This window comes from Petromyzon marinus, chromosome 36 (genome assembly GCF_048934315.1).
Source record: "Petromyzon marinus isolate PM22_M1 ecotype Great Lakes invasive population chromosome 36, UKy_Petmar_22M1.pri1.0, whole genome shotgun sequence".
NCBI lineage: Eukaryota > Metazoa > Chordata > Hyperoartia > Petromyzontiformes > Petromyzontidae > Petromyzon > Petromyzon marinus.
Window position 1 is genome coordinate 10,067,425 of NC_133702.1, and position 16,339 is coordinate 10,083,763.

General features: G+C 50.8%; 1 protein-coding gene across 1 annotated transcript in view; it reads right to left on the reverse strand.

Moving 5' to 3' along the window:
* The window catches only part of LOC116949305 (calcium-dependent secretion activator 1-like), a 120,806-nt gene that overhangs the window by 90,390 nt on the left and 14,077 nt on the right, over positions 1–16,339 (reverse strand). Inside the window, exon 2 of the mRNA XM_076072105.1 lies at positions 6,624–6,737. Within this exon, the coding sequence (XP_075928220.1) occupies positions 6,624–6,737 (114 nt within the window). The remainder of the gene's footprint in view (positions 1–6,623; positions 6,738–16,339) is intronic.

A 16,339-nucleotide genomic window follows, 5' to 3' on the forward strand; every position in this document is an offset into this window, starting at 1 on the left:
CTGGGAAGTCGTATGGCAGACCCATGCGTGGCCCTATCGATCAAGGGCCAGGCACCCTCGGGAGTGGGTCCTTTTGAAATTCTGCTAAGTGCCACCGGTGTCAACGTCACGAACCGAAGGGTCCATTTGGAAATGCTCTCGCAGAGCTGTGCAAAATCATCCGTGTTGGCGAATGGGCCCAGGAAGCGGATGCCACAGAGCTACCTCGGAGATCCCGTCAAGCGACCGCTGATGCAAGCAGAAGTCGGCGTTATCCCACCCGCTCTAACCACGCGAGCGTGACGTTCGTCACGTGCGACAAACCTTAAATTCTCAGAGCTGGAATTGAGCGCCAAGTTCAGTGCAAAAACTAAATTAAATTTTGTATTCTTGTGCAGTCATTGAGACCATCAGCTCACTACACTCCGTGAGAGCGCGGTTTAATCACAACTCCGTCGTTGTGAGTCTATGGTGCCTCTATGTACAGTGACTGTATTATGGGCGTCTATGCGAGTCTTTGAGTCTCGATGCGAGTCATCAGTGACCGGGCTGAGACCACGAGACCATCAATCCACTGCACTTGACAGCCCAGTTTAAACCACAGCCGACTAAAACCTGGACTCAAACCCAAGATCTTAGCGGTGCCAGCTCAGTGCTCTGACCTCCTGAGTCTTAGGGAACCACCAACCACTGCTGCCCCCCCCACACCCCCCTCACCTCACTGGATGTGCCCACAGTGCAATGCGGCCAAACACATAAGGACCCTGCTCCATCATAGCGCCGCCTCAGGCAGCCTGGCATTTCGGCCTAATTTATGACCGGGCTGCAGCCGGGCCTCGGTAATTGCTTCTGTGCGAATTCGACAGCGGCAAAAACGTCCGTTAAACTTCCATTACGGGGAGCGCGCGGCGCGGCAACACGAGGGCACGCGCGAGGGAGAGCGACGCAGTGGTGGCGGTGGTGGCTGTGGAGGTGGCTGTGGCTGTGGTGGTGGCTGTGGAGGTGGCGGTGGTGGCTGTGGAAGTGGTGGTGGCTGTGGAGGTGGTGATGGCTGTGGAGGTGGTGATGGCTGTGGAGGTGGTGGTGGCTGTGGCGGTGGTGGTGGCTGTGGAGGTGGTGGCGGCTGTGGAGGTGGTGGTGGCTGTGGAGGTGGTGGTGGCTGTGGCGGTGGTGATGGTGGTGGCTGTGGTGGCGCGCGCCGAGCGAGCTGAGCCCAACCGTGATTTCGAAAACGTTTTTTGGTTTATCCATGTTTGTTTGTTGTAGTACGGAGTTAGACTGATGGCCTTAATCTAAGTTGTGTTGTGGTTGTTGTTGTTTGACTTGCATCCCACTGGGATTTTTGCACACAGCGTTGGTGTACGGTGCTTTTTCTGGAATATTTTGCTGTTTTTTTCCTGGATTTTCTGTTTGCACAAAGTCACAGTCACTTTAAGATGTTTTCTTGTTCATATTTTTGTTTTTTGTTTGTTGCGGGTGCACCCGATTCAAGAGCCGAATGGCTCACAGGGCTATACCAAATAAATAAAACTGAAAACTGAAACCGGCAGGGTGCGAGGTGTTTGCGTGCAGACCAACAGACACGATCGAATGGATGGACAGAGACATACACAGATGGGCGGATGGACGTAGAGAACGAGGAGACGGACATCGAGAGGAATGGACGGGCAGAGAGACGGATGGATAGATGAACAGGCATACGTACAGACGGACAGATATGGTTGGACGGACAGACTGGTGAACAGATGGATGGTCACACAGACGGACGGAGTGATGGACAGACGGACGGAATGTGTTTCGTCCAAGTGAGGGCACACCGAGACCGCAAGTTTCTTCATCAAGGGAGGTCTGGGTCTGTGAACAGGCACAGCGGGGGAGTAGTGGCACAGTGGTTAGGGCACTGTGCTATGACCCCAGCGACCCGAATTTGATTCCCAGCCATGGCCAGCATCGACATGTTAACCAGTCCCGGGAAAACTGTTTACAAACCCGAACTGACCAGCGTGGTGAAGTATGGTCAAGCAAACACCGTGGCAAAAGCGCATGGGAAGTCCTTCTAGCAGTGGATTGACAAAGGGCAACATCGTATAATCCAAATCGTGAGAGAGACCTGCGCTTCAAAAACAACCATGAGAAAATAAAGAAAATTGCACTACAAGAAAATCAAGCGTAACATACGGGAACCGGTCGACTGGCTCCAAATCCAATTCCAGATCAATTTCATGATCACTCACAGACTTCAAGATCGTCCATAGACCTCACCACTGTTTACCACACCCCCTCCACACACACGCACTCTCCGACCTCTCCCCCCCTCTCGTCTCACTCTGCTCACCACCACGCACTCTCCAACCTCTCCTCTCTCATCTCGCTCGACTCTCCTCCACACTCTCCTACCCCTCCCCTTTCATCTCACTCTACTCCCCTCCATGCACTCTCCAACCTCTCCCCTCTCATCCCACTCTACCCCCCTCCAACAACCAAGTTCCCCCCCCCAACCCCCTCTCCCCCACCCCCTCCCCGTCTTAAAAGCCCCCAGTCAACCTTCTATTCTGCTGCCCCACGGCGTCTTGAGAGGTGCGGTCCCATTTAGTCCAAGACGCGATGTCAATCCGAATTGCATTGCGCAAACAGTGAGCTGCACAAACGGCTCTCGCAAAGCAAAAGCAAAGATCCCCAGCATAGCCTTCAACAGACGGCCGGGGCAAGTGCGGTCAGCGAGCGCCTATTGCCGCCGGCACGGAACGCGGGGGGGGGGGGGGTGATGGGTGTTCAACGGCGTCGTCTGGCCGCTTTTGTCTCGACCTGGGAGAGTCGCAGGCATCGGCCCAGATATTCATCGCCGGTGTTGGGACGCGCACAGCCACTCTCACCACTCAATGCCACCCTGGCACCGCCGTGCCTTGCCGCTAAAGCCCATTTTGTCCATTTGCCCCATCCATTCAGCTTCAGTTGTTTCAAATTGCTATTTGGTTCTTTCGGGCAAAATCACGTAGGTATAAAGGAAAACAAAGCGCGACGTTTCGGGCGCAGCACAAGCGTCCGTCATCAGGTGCGAAAAACCTGATGACGGACACTTGTGTTGCGCCCGAAACGTCGTGATTTATTTTATTTTCTACCTACCACGTGACGAATTTACCGAAAGAACCAAAGAGTGTGTATTCCTGCAGTCACGAAAGCTTCAAATCAAAATCATTTTAAATTATTCTCCCAGTTTTAAGGTTTCATTTGATTACACTTCACATTTTTAAATTATGGTGTAATTTTAAATGTATGATGCATGCTCGCGCATACGCAGGCACACACACGTGTGCACACAGCTCCATACAGAACCCCAACAATCACCACCAGGGACAATACCACCACATCATCTCAATCACCACCACTCTCACCACCTTCACCGTCACCACCACCTTCACCACCAACCTCACCTCCACCACCAACCTCACCTCCACCAACAACCTCACCTCCACCAACAACCTCACCTCCACCAACAACCTCACCTCCACCACCATCGTCACCCTCACCACCACCACCACCACCGTCACCCTCACCACCACCACCACCACCCTCACCACCACCACCACCACCTCCACCACCTCCACCTCCACCCTCACCACCTCCACCCTCACCACCTCCACCCTTACCACCACCACCCTCACCACCACCCTCACCACCACCCTCACCACCACCCTCACCACCACCCTCACCACCACCCTCACCACCACCACCCTCACCACCACCACCCTCACCACCACCACCCTCACCACCACCACCCTCACCACCACCACCACCACCACCTCCACCACCTCCACCTCCACCCTCACCACCTCCACCCTCACCACCTCCACCCTCACCACCACCACCCTCACCACCACCCTCACCACCACCCTCACCACCACCCTCACCACCACCCTCACCACCACCCTCACCACCACCCTCACCACCACCACCACCGTTACTGCGCACTCATGCATGGGATGACACTTTCACTCCTGCTATTTTTCATCCAACGCTCATTCCTTTACGTTCCAATTTGTATCTCGTTAATCTTGTCTTGTCCTCCGCTTCCCTCTCCAGCCCCGTCGCAAAACCATCTCTCTCTCGCTCTCCCTATTTGTCTCTCCCCGCTCTCTCCCCCCTAACTCCCCACCACACGATACTCTCCCTTTCCATGCTCTCCCCCCCCCGCTCTCTTACGCCCTCATTCTCTGTTTCGCAGCCAAACACGGTTACATCACATCCCGCTCATGCAGAGAGACGAAACAGAAATAACCTACACCGCAGACTCAACACCACCGAGAATTACAATTCACAGGGCTTCTGCAGGCCGGTATTGTAGAACGGCGACCGCACAGTCAGGTTCGTTAACACAATGGGTTAACACAATGGGTTAACACAATGGGTTAACACAATGGAGCAACACAATGGAGCAACACAATGGAACAACACAATGGAACAACACAATGGAACAACACAATGGAATAAGAAAATGGGTTAACACAATGGAATGACACGATGGTTTAACACAATGGGTTAACACAATGGGTAATCACAATGGGTTAACACAATGGATTAACACAATGGAATGACACAATGGGTTAACACATTGGGTTTTTCCAGCCGCAATGTGTGCATACGTGTGCACGCACGCGCGAGACGCGCCTGATCAACGCAGAAGATTTAATTTAGCCTCACACACAAGAGTGGAACAAACAAGTTCCCCAGTAAACATGCCAATGTTGGCCCAACCTTGGCAATTTGGTTGGAGCCCATCGGACCCACGTTGGCCCAACGTCGCCTCGACGATATATTTTTTCCTCTCATCGCCACGACCGTGTCTGGTCCAGTGCTCGCCGAGCTGTTATTGGCTTCCGGTTGCTGAATGAATACGTTAAGGTCGGGCCCATTACACTCAAAGTGCTTGCACACAAATGATCCACAATACCTCGCTGATCTCGTAAAGGGGCATAAACCGATCACGCGATCTCTGGTCATCCGCGCAGCAGCGGCTTTTTGGCTGACCATCGAACAATAGGCGGTCACCGCATCGCGCACTTTCAGATGCTATTCTGCGGCCGTCTGGAATGCTCTTATGATATTAGGAGGCCACTGGAGCTAAGCACTTTTAAATCGTCTAGACGGAAAACTAATTTCTATATAACTCCTCTTGGTGTTCAGTTTGTGGTCTTCCCCCCGCACCTCCGATTAGCACGGTTGGCTACGTACGGTGCGAAAGAAGTTCAACGTACGTACGCGCGTGTTATTCACGAGCGCGTTGCTGCGTCACGGGGCAGAGGAGAAGAGGAAAGCATCGAGCCCGGACTTTAACCGGGCTCAGGGTGTCGACAGCACCGATGGCTGGGCGAAGAAGAAGGCTATTCCAGACAATGGATCAGGAGCGACCTGTCCTGCCTGCCAAATCACTCGTGCTCTCTGCTGCCGACTGCTTTGCATCACAGGCCGTTTGTGAGCCCGTGCTCATCATCTGTCATATCGCATGTGACACTCATTCATATTTGACACTCGAGGAATAATCGTCAGAGTCGACCCGCCAAATCGGGATCCTCGGTGGATCTGTGCTCGAAACACACGGCGCTACGACCAGACCTGCCAGTCCAACGAGCGAGGCTCCACCAGCGGAAGGTGCAGTCAGCGGTGATTATTTCCGACGGTCTTAAAGCCCAGTCGACGGCAAGCTGTGGAACGTTAGTAAAGTCGCCTAAAGCTGCGAAACACCGGGTCAGATACGCTTAGTCGTTAAAATATTGGTGGAAGGGGGTGTACAATCTTCACCCCAACCCCCCTCCCCCCCCCATATTATTAGGTTCAGCCAATCAGTGAACTTGGTAAAAAATAATAATACATACAAAAACAGCACAGTAGAGAGCCAGTAACCAATGTTGGCCTTAGTTGGTGCACTGTGATCCCAACCCTGACCACTGTATATTTGGAGTTTGCATGTTCTCTTCGTGGTCGCGTGGATTTTTCTCCGGGTCCTCCGTTTTTTCTCTCCACATTTAGAAACGTGCGTTTAAGAGTGTTTGGCTGCGATACATTTTCCACGTGACAAGCCACTTCGTCTGTGGCCAGGGCGCTTCTGAAAATGAGATGCGTAGCTCAGTGGTCCTTACCTGGTAAAATAAAAAAAGTTTCGTTTAGTCTTCAAACTCGGTTCAACTCTTCTCGTCACGGTCAGTCATGCCGAGGTCTGTGGTGGTGATGATGGTGATGATGGTGATGATGGTGATGATGGTGATGATGGTGATGATGGTGATGATGGTGGTGATGATGGTGATGATGGTGGTGGTGGTGGTGATCATGGGCAGCAGTGGTAATCATCGCCGCGCTCAACGATTCTCCTCCGCTCACAGCCATCGTTGACCAAGACTACAAAACACTTTGCTAGCGAACGCCTCGGTCATTGGTTTCATTTAAAATACTGGCTGCTCATATCGAGTTTAAACTCCTCTCATCTATGTCCCAATTGTCTGCTCATACGATTATCAATGGCCCCAAATCAATCAGCAAAAAATGCTATGATCCGTACATCACCTATTCCTTTTAACCGCGCTTTATCGGCAGAGTGGGACGAACGGACTATAACCACCCTCCCCCCTCCCCCACGGAGTGCCACCTCTGACCTCCAGGTAGGTTTGCACGGCGTTGCAGAAGGCCTCGTCCGACGCGATCTGCAGCTCCCCATTGAGGAAGGCCATGAAGCGCTCCTTCACCTGCTGCAGCTGCTGCTTGGTCACCTACACGCGCACACACGCACACACACACGCACACACACACACACGCAGTCGCATCCGTCATCATCATCATCATCACCACCACCCATTATCAATGCACGAGCCACCGTCAACACTGTCCCGGACACACCCACGATCATCAACATCGCCAACATCACCAACATTGTGTTCGCCATCATCGCTGGCCTTCAGGCACCGATCCTCACTAATGCATCAGTCAACATCACCTCCGATTAGCACCGCTGGCTATGTATGGTGCAAAAGAAATTCAACTTAGCTGCATACATCAACATTGTACCTGACGTTCCCACCACCACCATCATCATCGGGGTGAACTTAACAATCGTCTATTTTCATGCGCATGTGGATACGAGTTATTTAGTTAATTATTTTTTCCCTCTACACATCAAGCTCTGTTCAGTGTTCCCCAGATGCAGTTGTACTTAGTCACAATATGAATCATACTGTATCACCACTATTATTATCATCACCAGTATCATCGCAGTCATCGTCATCCTTGTAATAATCATCATCATAGCATTACAGTCAGGATAAATATTTTAAATTCTCAAATTCATTTTAGATCCAACATTTTTAACGTGCTTTTTTGTGTGCAGTCATTATTGACTGGGCTGAGACGACCAACTCACTGCACTGGAGAACCCGGTTAAATCACACGCAGCGCCTAAAATCTGGATTCGAACCTAGGCTCTCAGCAGTGCTCTGAACTCTGAGCCACCCAGCCTCCTTATTTCAGTTTTTTTTCTTTCAGTTTCAGTTCATTTATTAGGTATAGCCCTGTGAGCCATTCGGCTCTTGAATCGGGTGCAACCGCAACAAACAAAAACGGTAGGTCTTCCAGCCGGCACAGGTTGTGATTCACCTCCTGGCTCAGGCCTCATGGTGAACTCTGATGGGCTATGCTAAACCGTACCGTAATTAGTACAAAGATATACAAGCTGTGGGGCCTCTGGGGCGAGAGCCACAGCACCACGCATGGCGAACGAAAGTGGGTCACATCGTTACTCCGGTTAATTAGCATTTGTTTAACGTTGTTTTTGTTGATATATTTAGTTTCACCTTAACGTTTCACATTGTGCCCCCACCTCCCTCGTCTATCGCCAGCGTCTCTCGCTCCGACAAATCATCAGCATCATCGTCATCGTCGTCGTCGTCATCCTTGCCAGGCCCCCCTCTCTTAAGCGCCGGAAGTCCAGATGCGGCACGGATTGATTTGATTGGTAATTTACGGCTGCGCGCGACGCTCAATCACGACATCCGAGCCGCGGTCAAAAATAAAGTTTCCTCTCTGGTGGTGCGTCTGGAAGGGAGAGAGAGAGAGAGATTTCCCGCGAGAGATCATCTGCAACGCGGGATCGGGGGGCACTCAGAGAGGGGGGAGAGGGGGGGAGGTGAGCGAGAGAGATCGCGACACCGAGAAGGTCGACACCGCGTCAAAACAGGGACCGACGACGGATGGAGCAACTGGCGGCGGTGGCGGCGGTGGCGGCGGTGGCGCGTGACCCGAGGGCACGGAGGCGCCAACGGCCGGACGTCATCTCCGCGCCCTCAACCAGGGGGACATCGTGGCCACCCGGGATCAGAGAACTAAAATAGAGCCAACAAGACCCTAAACCACCCCACCACACAGACGGATAACCCCCCGCCCTGTATAGCCTCCAGACGACTCTTGGGGGGGCGGGGGGGGGGTGGGCGAGCGCTGCCAGCACACGCTGCGTGCACGGAAAGTGCAGAGACCCCTCCCGGCGCGGCTTCGTTTCTCGCGCGACTAACACACGTTCGTCATGGCCGCGTAGGCAGTGGCGCAAAGGCACAGAGAGAGAGAGAGAACAATTATATAAAGAAAAGCCGTTGGCCAAAACGTTGCCTGTAGGAGATTTACAAACGGTCCCCCATATCCCCGCACTCTTTGGGGCTGCGTTGTTGATGAACATGCAGAGTTTTTGTAACGCATCACTTGGATATTTTCCAGGTCGTTGGTAGACGAGGGTTGGTGACATGCACTAGCTGTGGCAGTGACCACAGCCATTGTTAGAGGTATCCTGGATGCGGTGTGCAGGGGGCGTAAATATGTTCTTGGTCGCTGGCGGACTAGCCTGCCTACTTACAAGTCACATGGCACTCCTACTGGATGTGGTGTGCCGGCAGCGATGGCAGTTTTCCGGATCCCCGGCTGTACGTGTGCATGAAGAACGTATTTTCTCACCGTACGTAGCCAACAGCGCTAATTGGAGTTGCGGGGTAAGGGAAATAAACTAAATACGATAAAGCAGTTGTGAAGGAATGAGTTTTCAAATCTACCCGAATTAAAAGTGCATAGATCCAGTGGCTTCCTAATATCATTGGAAGGAAGAGCGTTTCAGACCTCCGCCGAAGGGTGTCTGAAAGGGAGCGATGCGGCGAGCATCTTTGTTCGATGGCTAAGCCAAAAGCCGCTGCTGCGAGGCTGAAATTAAGCCCTGCCCTCGGCCTTCAAGAAGGGCATCTTCCCCAAGAACCTCCGAGCCGGCGAGAAATAAAGAGCGGTGCGCGCTGCGCGTTCGCGACGCGTAAACACGCCACAGCGGCGGCGGCGGCGGCTAATTCAGGAGCTTCTTTCTCACCGCCCGCGATGCCAATTTTCACCCTTATCCCCACTAACAACGCCGACAACGACAACAGCAACAACGTTTGCCAGGGCAGGAGGAGGCTATATCTGGAGGCGCTTGCTCTGCAGAGACGGTGAGGTCATCTCTCTGATTGCCAGCCACTCTGCTCCTCCCGGGACCCATCTCTTCTCCGCCGTTCGCCTACAACCGGCTTCAGCGACTGCCGTTACCTTTTAACAAGCGCGTTGCGCCCCAGTGGATGCCGAACAGCACGTGGCGTCATTTGTGAGGCCGCCGCCAGGGATTAATTTCTCAGCGAATATTTTCCGAGTTGCTGGTAGACTGCAGGACGAGGAGCAGCAGTAGTAGCTGTAGCCTTGGTCCATAGCGAGAGGAATACTGGATGTGGTGTGCAGATGCAGATATGTTTTCCGGGTTGCCGGTAGCCGGGATTATGTGGCCTGTGACTTGTAGTAGCCACAGCCCATAGCAAGACGTGTCCTGGATGCGGTGTGCCAGGTAAGGAAATCGTTTATTACAGCAAATATTTGCAATGTTTTAAAATGACTATCAATAAATTGCAAAGGAGTGGTGGTGTGGTGATCAGCGGGACTGAACCCTGAACCAGGCGGACAGAGTTGGATTAAATCGGCAGACCTGGGGTCAATCATGGTTACAATTGCAACAGCATTGGTAGCGGAGATTACAATTACATCGAAATTGCAATGTATTACGACTCCTACAATTACAATTGTGATTCACAATCTCGTCTGATTCCAGGTCCCGGCCACCCTAGGAAGTGAAGTGTTATCTCAACGGGACATTGGGGTTGTCCATTCACAAACCCTCACTGGCGAGCGTGGCTGAGTATGGTAACAAAGAAAAGAACTACAGTGAGGGAAAAAAGTATTTGATACCCTGTTGATTTTGTACATTTGCCCACTGACAAAGAAATTATCAGTCTATAATTTTAATGGTAGATTTATTTGAACAGTGAGAGACAGGATAACAAAAAAATCCAGAAAAATGCATGTCAAAAATGTTATAAAATGATTTGCATTTTAATGAGAGAAATAAGTACTTGACCCCTCTGCAAAACATGACTTAGTACTTGGTGGCAAAACCCTTGTTGGCAATCACAGAGGTCAGACGTTTCTTGTAGTTGGCCACCAGGTTTGCACACATCTCAGGAGGTATTTTGTCCCACTCCTCTTTGCAGATCTTCTCCAAGTCATTAAGGTTTCGAGGCTGACGTTTGCCAACTCGAACCTTCAGCTCCCTCCACAGATTTTCTATGGGATTAAGGTCTGGAGACTGGCTAGGCCACTCCAGGACCTTAATGTGCTTCTTCTTGAGCCACTCCTTTGTTGCCTTGGCCGTGTGTTTTGGGTCATTGTCATGCTGGAATATCCATCCACGACCCATTTTCAATGCCCTGGCTGAGGGAAGGAGGTTCTCACCCAAGATTTGACGGTACATGTCCCCGTCCATCGTCCCTTTGATGCGGTGAAGTTGTCCTGTCCCCTTAGCAGAAAAACACCACCAAAGCATAATGTTTCCACCTCCATGTTTGACGGTGGGGATGGTGTTTTTGGAGTCATAGGCAGCATTCCTCCTCCTCCAAACACGGCGAGTTGAGTTGATGCCAAAGAGCTCCATTTTGGTCTCATCTGACCACAACACTTTCACCCAGTTGTCCTCCGAATCATTCAGATGTTCATTGGCAAACTTCAGACGGGCATGTATATGTGCTTTCTTGAGCAGGGGGACCTTGCGGGCGCTGCAGGATTTCAGTCTTTCACGGCGTAGTGTGTTACCAATTGTTTCTTGATGACTATGGTCCCAGCTGCCTTGAGATCATTGACAAGATCCTCCCGTGTTGTTCTGGGCTGATTCCTCACCGTTCTCATGATCATTGCAACTCCACGAGGTGAGATCTTGCATGGAGCCTCAGGCCGAGGGAGATTGACAGTTCTTTTGTGTTTCTTCCATTTGCGAATAATCGCACCAACTGTTGTCACCTTCTCACCAAGCTGCTTGGCAATGGTCTTGTAGCCCAATCCAGCCTTGTGTAGGTCTACAATCTTGTCCCTGACATCCTTGGAGAGCTCTTTGGTCTTGGCCATGGTGGAGAGTTTGGAATCTGATTGATTGATTGCTTCTGTGGACAGGTGTCTTTTATACAGGTAACGAGCTGAGATTAGGAGCACTCCCTTTAAGAGTGTGCTCCTAATCTCAGCTCGTTACCTGTATAAAAGACACCTGGGAGCCAGAAATCTTTCTGATTGAGAGGGGATCAAATACTTATTTCCCTCATTAAAATGCAAATCAATTTATACCATTTTTGACATGCGTTTTTCTGGATTTTGTTGTTGTTATTCTGTCTCTCGCTGTTCAAATAAACCTACCATTAAAATTATAGACTGATCATTTCTTTGTCAGTGGGCAAACGTACAAGATCAGCAGGGGATCAAATACTTATTTCCCTTACTGTAGCAGTGCAATGACAAATTTATTTTTAAAAATGACAAAAAATGTAACGTGGATGGCTGGTTCTGTTTAACTGCATTTGTCACGTCGTACGGAATAAAAATTAACTCCCCCGCGGGCTCTTGGCCGCGTTACAGCGCCGGATGATTAAGCGGAATATTTAAGGAGTGACATGAAAATGTAATAATAAAAAACTTTTTTCATAAAAAAATAAAATAAACGCCGAGTGAACTCAGAGGACGAGCGTTGGCGTCCTCCAAACGCCGCTCAGATCGCCAAGTCGCCGAACTATTGCAAAAGGTTAACGTCCCTATTTAAGGTGACAAAAAAAATACACGATTGCAACGGACACAAAAATCTTAACATTTCTATTGTTCACTCTTCCAACTGTGCGATTGGTTTTCGTGTAAAAAGAGATGAAATATCCCATTTGGAACTCCGTGGTAAGCAGTGCATCACCCCGTCTTAGAGAACGGCCTCGGAAGACGACGGCGACAGAGGATGATTTCTGAAGTCGCTTCCCGCGGCATCGTTATATGCGCGCGTGCACGTGCGCGCGTACACACATGCGACCTTCTGTCGCTATGCAAACAGTTCTCGTGACCAATCAACAACAACCAAAACTTAAAATTCTCATCTCCTGGACTTGAGTCGAATTCGGGTGCAGATAATGCGACGGGTTTTTTTTTTGCGCAACTATCCTTATGCCAGCCTGGGACCTGGAACTCGACCAGACTTGAGGACCCCGTTTAATCGCAGGTGGCCGAAACCCAAATTCAAACCCAGGACGTTAACGGTTCTGGCTCAACGCTCTGCCTTCCTAAATACCGTGAAGAAAAACGAATGCAGCTTTCAAATCTCAACACATTACCAAAAAAAACTGCTCGCACTGTGGCAGCGGGACTTTGGATAATGAGACCTCTCCATGTATTGTTCAGATATTTATCTGCATGTCTTTTTCTGCCATGGTACATATCCATATGTCATGTGCCGGAAATATGCACACCGATTAAAACATTCTTTCTTGGGGTTATTCGTATGCTGCTCTTGTTGCCTTTCATGATCTCTTTACCCACACTCAGGCCGCGGATCTTAATGCCCCCGCAAAGTAGCGTCCGCCGCAAGTCAACAAAACCAAACATTTAAATCCTCTTTACCCAAATTTGGCTGAAAACGCAAATTCTGCAAGATTTTTTTTTATATATACAATTGATTTTTGCCTATCAGGCTGAGACCTTCAACTCACTCGGCGGTGGAGGAATATAAATCAACAGTCCGCAAAGCCCATGCTGTTGTAACCCAGTCCCGCAGGCTCCGTGCCAACCCGATGAGCTTCGTGGTGCCCTTCCAGCACCATCCAAGCTTACCCCAGCTTAGCTTCCGAAATCTGATGAGATCGGGTCCATTCTGGGCGAGGCAGACAAAGGCTCGCCTCTACGTACCGCTCTTATTTACCCTGGAAAGCCTCTGTGGCTCTTGAGAACCCAGTTTAGACACAACCCAGATGTAAACCCGAGGTCTGTGATCAGCCGGCTCGACGACCTGACTTCATCAGCACTCGGCCGCCTCCTAAAATAATAAAATGTCGTTTAGAAATCTTAAATCGCGTTTAATCCAACACTTCTGGCTCCGTGGGGGTCTCGGGATAACAAGACGCCCTTCTGCAGCACATCACAGGAATCCCCACAGGGAGCAGGAGCAGCGCGCAGGAGCCAGTGGCATGCGTTTGTTCTTCGTGCCGCACGCCTTCTCAGCGTCTCTCCGCCGGGCCACGGGGATCACCACTGCTGCCGCCGCCAAAGACAAATATCCCTCCCGTATAGCCTTAATGGACTGTTGGGGAAAGTGATGTTCGCGAGCACCTACGAAGGCTGCCACGGCTTACGCGTGGGTGGGTCGCCAGCACCACGCCCAGCCTCTATCCCCAAGTGGCGATGATTAAACATTTCACCAAGTACTCATTTGAGGTGGAGCCAACCTCGGCGAGGCCCAGGGCCAGTTGAAATATTTTCCGCTATTATTGGTCACAAGCGGGAATCGACAAGGGGTTGCCGGGTTTGCAGTGCCGCACGCTAACCGCTGCACCGCCACCGCCGCCACCACCCTCTCTCGCTCCATGTTTCTTGGCTGCGGCGCCCACCCTTGTGCCGTGTCGTGAGCGCGTTCCACCGCGCCGTGGTATCCGCCTCCGTTTTAATTACCGTCATCGTCTCATTTTGTCTTGCGTCTCTCCACGCGCCCGCCGCCCGGGTGTCTTCGTTCAGGGAGGGGGGGGGGGGCTGCTCGAGTTAATTACGTGGCACTGGCTCGAAAATAAGGAGCGGGTTATTAATTAAGACGTCCGCATCGCAAACGGGGCGGCATTGACATCGGCGGCGGCCGCGCGGGAGCGGCACGGGAGACGAGCTCCGGGACTCGCGACTCCGAACTGCGGAGGCAGGCGGCGCGCTACGCTCATTCGCGCGCAACGCGCCCAGCGCAAGATGAACATGCGCTTGCAAACGTGGCGTTCGTGCCAGGGCAGGACGATGACGGAAACCGCCGCCATTCGCCGCCAAGTGGCGGTGATGTCACCACGGCAGCATGTGCCAGGCTGTGTGCACTTCAAGGCCACCGTGAAGTGTCGAAGGCTTACTGCCAGGAGGTTACGGGACAGACCCAGGTGGCAGAGTCCCATTGAGTTCCGTTATCCTTCACCCGCACGGTTGGCTACGTAAGGGGCGAAAGACGTTCAACAAATATACATACTAGTGGGAAGTACCCGGCATTGCCCGGGCGAAAAATATAATTCAAAACACAAATACTAAGCTATTGTGAAAGCCCGGTGGGCCGTTTATTCATTTCTCTACCAACAAAATTAAAAGAGGCTTGCAGAAGTCCAAAAAGTTATAGAAAGTGAGGTGGTAAATAGTTGATCTAAAAGGTTTCCCAAAAATATCGACCCCCCAACTCAAAAAATATTTTTACCCCCGCGTAGGTATAGATACCTACACACCCTACATACAACAGAGTGAGTTGTATCTACTGACTCTGCAGCAGAAAATACTGACTGTAGTGGAATCTACCGACTCTATAGGAGTATCTACCGACTCTATAGAAGTATCTACCGACTCTATAGGAGTATCTAATAAGTATAGTAGCATCCACTGGCTATAGTAGTATCAATCAGTAGTTTCTACTGACAGTAGTAGTATCTACGGACTGCATAGTAGTATCTACTGACTTTAGCAGTATTTACTGACCGTAGTGGCATCTACTGACTGCAGTAGTATCTACCGACTCTATTTTAGTAAATACTGACTCTACAGTAGTATCCACTGACTATAGTTACTAACTCTGCAGTAGTAACTACTGAAGCTATAGTAGTTTCTACGGACTAGTAGTATTTACTGACCATAGTAGTATCTACTGTGAGTAGTAGTATCTACTAACTATACAGTAGTATCTACTGACTCGATAGCAGTATCTACTGACTCGATAGCAGTATCTACTGACTGTATAGTAGTATCTACTGACTGTAGCATGTATCTACTGACTGTAGCATGTATCTACTGACCATAATGGTATCTACTGATTGGAGTACTATCTCCTGACTCTATAGTAGTATCTGCCAACTCGATAGCAGTATCTACTATCACTACAGTAAGAAAATGACTGCTTTAGTATCTACTAACGCTATAGTTTGTATCTACCAACTCGATAGCAGTATCTATCATCACTACAGCGGTGCATACCGACTGTGGTGGAACCTGCTATCACTGTAGCAGTGCATACCGACTCTGGTGGTACCTGCTATCACTACAGCAGTGCATACCGACTGTGGTGATACCTGCTTTGACTACAGCAGTGCATACTGACTGTGGTGGTACCTGCTATCACTACAGTAGTACATGCTGACTGTATAGCAGTATATATCAACTCCATAGCACAAACTACTAACTTTACAGAGTGCCGTCGTGAGGCCTAGTCCCGTGCAAAGGCCCCCGGCCTTGCCTAGATTGCCCAGCCGGCCCAGGTGGCACCTTGGTAGGCTGGGGGCTGGGCTGCTACCCCCCCCCCCCCACCATCCCCCCGCCCGCTCTAAAATAATAGTATCTAAGCGCTATAATATTAGTATCTACCGACCCTATAGTAGTAAGTGCACACATTGTGGTGGGGGGGGGAGAGAAGAGGACATTACACTTTGAATAATTTACCTCAGCGTTGTGTATTTTTTGTTGCATTTTTTACGCAAATGAGAATTCCCCCCGACCCCTCCCACCGAACGCATGCGCGTTGCCAGGGGCAACCACGGCTCGGCTTCGTCGCGCATGCGCAGATGCGTGCTTTGGCGCGTGCTGAGCGGCGTAATATAAGAAATAATAGCACTAAATTGGTCATTTGACTACTTTAAAGATGACGGATGCGAAATTCGAATAGCGCTGGCTCACCACGGGGCTTATGGCGTGGTACCTGGGTACTGTTTTTAAACGTATACCCCACGGTTCGCGAGCCAAATCCTTCGCA